The sequence below is a fragment of the Bactrocera neohumeralis genome, chromosome 3, assembly GCF_024586455.1.
Source record: "Bactrocera neohumeralis isolate Rockhampton chromosome 3, APGP_CSIRO_Bneo_wtdbg2-racon-allhic-juicebox.fasta_v2, whole genome shotgun sequence".
In the NCBI taxonomy this organism is placed as follows: domain Eukaryota; kingdom Metazoa; phylum Arthropoda; class Insecta; order Diptera; family Tephritidae; genus Bactrocera; species Bactrocera neohumeralis.
This window is the reverse complement of record NC_065920.1, coordinates 17,944,563-17,951,533: the sequence shown is the minus strand read 5'-3', so window position 1 is coordinate 17,951,533 and position 6,971 is coordinate 17,944,563. Positions and strand designations below refer to the sequence as shown.

The 6,971-nt window shown below is 35.1% G+C and overlaps 2 protein-coding genes across 2 annotated transcripts; one reads left to right on the top strand and one right to left on the bottom strand.

The window, feature by feature from the left end:
* Nucleotides 1-605: 605 nt before the first annotated feature.
* LOC126752474 (metallophosphoesterase 1 homolog) lies at nt 606-2,172 on the bottom strand. Its single transcript, XM_050463290.1, has 6 exons — nt 1,840-2,172; nt 1,597-1,781; nt 1,373-1,539; nt 1,091-1,297; nt 871-1,007; nt 606-806 (listed from the first exon to the last, which is right to left on the bottom strand). Exons 1-6 carry the CDS (start codon nt 2,071-2,073, stop codon nt 651-653), a joined length of 1,086 nt encoding a protein of 361 aa, XP_050319247.1. The 5' UTR covers nt 2,074-2,172; the 3' UTR covers nt 606-650.
* A 167-nt stretch (nt 2,173-2,339) lies between these two features.
* LOC126752465 (lamin Dm0) lies at nt 2,340-6,290 on the top strand. Its single transcript, XM_050463278.1, has 4 exons — nt 2,340-2,455; nt 3,345-3,804; nt 3,926-4,629; nt 4,688-6,290. Exons 2-4 carry the CDS (start codon nt 3,369-3,371, stop codon nt 5,399-5,401), a joined length of 1,854 nt encoding a protein of 617 aa, XP_050319235.1. The 5' UTR covers nt 2,340-2,455; nt 3,345-3,368; the 3' UTR covers nt 5,402-6,290.
* Nucleotides 6,291-6,971: the final 681 nt, after the last annotated feature.

Here is a 6,971-nt window from a genome sequence, read left to right as displayed (position 1 = left end):
TATGTACAACCAGAGAACATAAAACTGTCTTTACATTCTCTGTCTATGTCTTTACATTCTCTGGTACAACCGACTGTCTTAGGAACGTTTGTGAAACAAAACGGTAATACAAAATTATTTATTTATTTTTTTTTTTATTTTAGCTTACACCGCTTCGCAATTTTTAAGTTAGCTGATATGTTGAACTCCGCAACTACCACAAGTAATCGAGGGGTGGCAGACACGCAAACAAAACTAATATAATAGACAAAAGTAACTTCCTAACATCTAAGTCCTATACTCCTTAAAGTTGCAGCATACTATCAAAACATGTTTTATTTCATAACATATATACATATTTATTTATTTATGGTCTTTTAAAATAAAAGAATATAATTTATTATATTCTAAACTATTGCACGACAGCATAAAAAATACCTTTTTATTATCACTAAAATAACTACAATAATACTTTATCTAGGTATAAATCTACTATAAAGATTTCTGCGTAGAATTTAAATAAAAGATTTTAATTAAAAAAAATTAAATAAATTTGGAATAATTACCTCGTAAGGTGACCGGATCAACCCAACACCGCTTTTGCTATTAGTCTAAACATTTGCTAGTTTCTAAACATTTTCGTTCATAATACCTTATTGGTAAAGAGGGTTTCAAGCTTTTTTACTTATACTCAAGAATTTTCGTGATATTTGAAAAATAATTGTTGCTATTAATATTGTCGCAACCGCTATGTATGTATTGTAGACATGCATTTGCGCTAACATATTGCATTTAGAGACAGTGTAGGACGAGCCGCTAAAAGAAGCCTTTGGTGTGAGAAACAAATTAACAAATTTGAAAACTATTTGATATCAAAGATGTATTTCGTACCAGCAAGAAGCTCGGCTCTACTTTATTGCGCCAACTGAAAGAAGCTACTGTATATTCTTCTATGCCAAAACGATTTATATTCAAGCAATAATGATGGCTGTGACCAGCGAAAGCAACTCGCGGCGTTAGGAGTTTGCCTAAAATGTACATACAGTAAAATTGTGAAGTAGAAATGTTTATAGTTGTATAAGTATATAAAAATTGTAAAATGGACGCCCACCTATTAAATCTGTGGATTCTTTTGAGAGCACCTCCCAATTTTCGCGAAATAACTCAATGCTAGGTGCATCATGTTCTCTACAAACGGCATCCGATTTTCGATAGGTGGGAAAATGTTGCATCAAAATCGGACGATTGTAGGTTTTGTGTTTTTGTAGAACTTCATTATCTTCGCAGCGATCTTTATTTTTGAGGCATTTTAGTTTTTCTGTAATAAAATTATTTAAAAATATGGTTTTTGCACCTACTTATGTACAATTACGTGAGATATACAATAATTTACCGGATATACTATTTAAATCACGCAGTGCCGTATTACAAAAACCACATCCATCATTTTGCATTGCCATAGAATTAATCATAACAAAATGATTTCCTTTGATTGTGTAAATTTCTACACCAGTGTTGTTGAAATGTTTGGAAAAGCGGTTAATGAAACTTCTATCCATTCTGAAAGATAAATTTGTATGTGAGTGTTGGTATTAGAATTCAAATTTTATCACTTACTTATAATGGAAACCAATGTCATGATTGCCCACAGCACTAATAATGGACACATTACTTGGTGTCTTAAAAATACGATGGAAGCGTTCGACATATTGTTCGAAATCATGACTATTTACAAAATCCCCTTCATCGAAGAGATCACCCAACACAAAAACAACATCGGGTTCGAAGAGACGCATAGAGGCCTTTATGATCATAATTCGATTAAGTAAATTATTGTTTTCTTTTATTTATACAATTTACCTGAAAACTCCGATGCATATGCCATTCCCTATATAATCTGTCTAGCCAGTGGCCATTTACGGGGCCAATTAGATGGGTGTCTGCAATTATCATGGCCCTTAATTCATTTTCGGTTTTTAAGCTTTTAGTTTTAAAGGTTGGCCATCGACACCGCGAGAGTTGTAAAAAGTCCGCCAAAAATTCACAATACAAGAATGTCAAAAATGTTATAGAAGAAATTGTCAAAATATACATTTTTGCGGCTTTTTTACTTGCACTCTTTATAAGCAATGAAAATAAGATATAAAAACAAACATAAGTGCACTGTCGGTGAAAATTAACGAAAAAAAATTGTCAAAAGTGAAACAAAAAAAATAATATTTACGAAAGGTGTGAAGAAATAAATGAAAAGAAAATAGAAAGAGGGCGTGGAAGACCGAATAAACGAAACGGAATTTTTCTGAACTTGGCAGCACTGACTTAACGAAACGCCACTTTTATCGTAACTGACAGTTCAGTATAATTCTGTATAACCTCCAACAACGAAGTGTAATTTTGTGACGATTAAAGTGCGTTTGCTAGTGAACGTTGTTAATTTTTTAATAAAACAAATAAATTAACTTATATTAAATATTTGGTGCGTATTACAGAATATGTATTGAGTAATTTGTGAATATATTTTAAGTGGTATGCGGTTGAATATAATATAAATTTGTGCAGCTAATTAAACATATTTGCTGAGGAATATGGTGGCGTGGAGAAAGTATAGCAATGGCGGTTTGCATGCCTGAAAATTGAAAGAATCGTTTGCACAATATAAATAGAAATATATCCAAAAGTATTATAATGCTTAAATGCAGGGCCCTGATATCCGAATTTAGACTAAAAGAAAGGTCACTGAGATTAGTGTGATAGGCGTACGCATAAGTTAGGACAGGGGGATTTAGTACAGTCGCCGTGACGAGAATAGAAAATCGGCGCGTAAGTTTTTTAAGGGGTCACGTTCTCCCTGGGCTGCCAGACTTAACGTGATATTGTGAAATTTTGTTTGGTGTTTTCGTTAAATAACTTCAGTGAATTTGTTTACATACAAGAATACTAAAAATAGAAATTTTGGAAATTGTGTTTTATGTAAGATTTGCTGTTTTATATATAAACATTAGTTTAGTAGTTTTCTATTTAATGTAATATTAACAAAAATAATAAAAATGTTGTAACTTGTTAATCGAAAGAAATAAATCTACATGTGTTTGAGAAACAATATACATTTATATTTATGTACCATATTTCTGTGTATTTAAAAAACTAAGCAAGCATATTTTTACAAACCACGGGTCGCGGAATTCGTTTAATTGGCAACTCTCATTACCAGCTTTAAATATCCTCTATATACATAAGTATATGTTACATGTACCCATAGTACCGGCAAAATATTTAATGTACAAATAGATGAATGTGTAAACTTGAATATTTCTATCTACATATACATCTGTACATGCATATATATATTGATTTTGAAATTTTAGATTGCAGATCGAGAATTGTAAACGATGGCTACTAAATCGAAACGCGCCGGAACCGCCACACCCCAACCGCAGCCGGGTGGAACATCAACCCCGATAATTCCTGGTGCTAATCGCTCTGCCAGCCCATTAAGTCCTACGCGACATTCGCGTCTACAAGAAAAGGCAGAGTTGCAGAATCTTAATGATCGTTTGGCCTGCTACATTGATCGTGTACGTAATTTGGAAACTGAAAATGCCCGCCTCTCAATTGAGGTGCAAACGACGCGTGATACTGTCACCCGTGAGGCTACCAATATCAAATCGATGTATGAAAACGAATTGAGTGATGCGAGACGTTTGCTGGATGAAACTGCACGCGAAAAAGCAAAATTGGAAATCGATACTAAGCGTCTGTGGGATGAGAATGAGGAGCTGAAGGCTAAATTAGATAAGAAAACAAAAGATTGTACTTTCGCTGAAGGTATGTGCAAGTCATGAATTTATCTATATAGTAACTGTAGCAACTCATTTCTGCTTATCAATTTGAGTTTTTGTGAACCACTAATGGAATGTCGATATTATAATATTTTGTTAAATTTTAGGAAATGCCCGCATGTATGAGTCACGCGCTGCTGATTTGAGTAATAAGTATAGTGCCGCTAATGCAGATCGCAAAAAGGCTGTCGATGAATTGAATGAGGCTGTCAAAGAGCTGGAACGCTTGCGCAAACAATTGGAGGAGGCTCGCAAACTCTTGGAAGAAGAGACATTAGCACGCGTCGATCTAGAAAATAATGTACAAAGTCTACGCGAAGAGTTGACATTCAAAGACCAGATACACGTGCAGGAAATGAATGAAACACGCACCCGTCGCCAGGTGGAAATTAGTGAAATTGACGGACGTTTGGTCGAACAATACGAAGCCAAATTGCAACAATCGCTACAAGAATTGCGTGAACAATATGAAGGTCAAATGCGCGCTAATCGCGAAGAGATAGAATTGCTGTATGAACAAAAAATGAAAAATCTACAATCGGCAGCCAATCGCAATTCCAATGCAGCTGCAAACGCTATCGAAGAATTGCGCACAACACGTACACGCATAGATGCGCTAAACTCACGCATTGGTGAGTTGGAGTCGACCAACGCAGCGCTAACGGCGCGCATACGCGAGTTGGAGCAATTGTTGGATCGCGAACGTGCACGTCACAATGCGGATATATCGAATTTGGAGGCAGAATTACAGCGCTTGCGCGATGAAATGGCACAACAATTGCAGGAGTACCAAGATTTAATGGATATCAAGGTAATTTACTGCAGTTTTCCATATTTAGAGATAAATGCTAACTTTTAATCCTCTACAGGTATCGCTAGATTTGGAAATTGCCGCTTACGATAAACTGCTGTGTGGCGAAGAGTCACGTCTCAACATTACACCACATTCGTCCACTACATCCGGTTCGTTTAGTCAAAGTTTACGCGGCACCCGTGCTACCCCTATACGCAAGACACCATCACGTGGCGCCTCCACAGTGCCGCTGAAAAGAAAACGCACCGTCGTCGATGAGTCCGAGGACCTTAGTCAATCTGAATATTTTGTAACTGGCAGCGCAAAAGGCGATATTGAAATTGCCGATGTCGATGCGGAGGGTAAATACGTGAAATTGCACAATAAAGGTAACAAGGAGGTACAAATCGGCGGTTGGCAACTGATACGTACCGCAGGTAGTAATGAAACCGCTTTCAAGTTTCATCGTACCGTCAAAGTTGATGCCGGTGCAGTGATAACTGTATGGTCTTCCGATGCTGGTGCGACACACGAACCGCCAGCAAATATTGTGATGAAAACACAAAAATGGTTCGTTGGCGACAATATGAAGACATCACTGTTCAATGGTGATGGTGAGGAAGTGGCCGGCTCAGAACGCGTAAAACGCACAATTGTGAAGCACGCATCACGTCATCGCTCCTATGGCAGCCGTTTGGGCGTATCAACAGTGGATGGTGTCGGTAATGAGGAACTATATCATCAGCAAGGTGATCCGCAGCAGGGAGATGAAAAGTGTCGTTTAATGTAAACATGTAGGTGTGCAGAACAAATTAACTCCTAATATATAAAATTACTACAAAAGATTACTATATAAATATATATTTTTAATGTTCTTTAACTGGTTGAAAAACATTTCAAAAGTAAAGGCTTCAAGCGAGCGCAGACCAAGAATTAAAAAGTAAAAAACAATAACAACAACAATCACAACCATGTCTAACCGAAAAACTCCTGCAGCAGCACACAAGTACATAGATACAATATGCAATTAAATTCGCATACACACACTTGCATATATACATGCAGTCACGCGTGTCATGTGCGCTGACGCTAAAAACTACTCAACTCTGCTTGCCACCATTCATATGTTTGGAATTTTCAAATATAATTGCCGTTCTTTAATTTCTCTCATAACTACATACATACATACATATATTTCTATTTTTTTTAACATTATGCTATAGTATCGCCAGCATCTAGGTCCTAGTTTAATTGCGCTAATTGTAACCGTTTTTTTTACACATACATACATATATATTTGAATTACTTAAATATTGTGGCATTAATTTTGAACAATTTGAGCTTGCAAAAAAATAAAGGCTTGAAAAAAATCAACAAAAACGTGCACTGTTGTGTTAAGAGAAAGCAAACACATATTTATTCCATATCTGTTATGTGTGGTGTGTGTGCATTAGCGTTCACTGTAATTCGAACTGAATCATAAAATCAATCAAAGAGTACAAGGAAAGCGCACATGCTTTTCTGCCATAATTACTAACAGTATAAATTTATTTATTTTTTTCTTGCTTTAAAAATGTACAAATTTATGGTTATAGTTTCTGGATGTTTGGAACATTGAGGTACAAATACAAAATAGACACACAAAACAAAAAAAGACTCGAAAATTTCGCAACAAATAATATAACACACGTTCTTTTCTTTGAAAGAAACGAAAAAACATAATAATATTAACTGCATATTTTAATACCTAAAATCAAGCAGAAAATTTTGGAAGGTGAACGAAGTTTGAAGTGGCGAAAAAAATATACAATAGGAGGTAGCTAAAAGAATTAGGTATTTAATGGCGTCTAATATGTGTAGCATTTGTGAAATTTAAGCGCTATGCATGTAAGACATCATTGACTTAGAAGGAAGTGTCGCTTAAGCAAGCGACCAATAATTATTTATTACTTTTTTTTGTAAAAAAAACTGAAAAAAATTAATTTCTTGCAATATATTAGCGGCTCCAAGCGTCTACGTCAGCGTTCCTGACGCAGTTAATTTAATTTTTTAATTGATTAATTTTCAAAATTAAAGCTACAATTATCAATTAATAAATACGTAAATATTTTTTTCACAAATAAATTGTTATCAAAGCTTTTTCGCGCATTGTATTTCCATATTTCACACTTAAAATCAGTAAAGATTATTTAATTTGTGTTACTTCACGCTCAAACGCCCAACCATTTTACCAAAAGAAAAGGAAAGAAAAAAAGAAAATTACCATCAAAAATTGAAACGGTTTGCACTTTCGTTTTGAAAGTTCTACGCGCTTTTAGGATATTCCGAAAAGTTCAACAAAACATATTGTTCCCTTAACA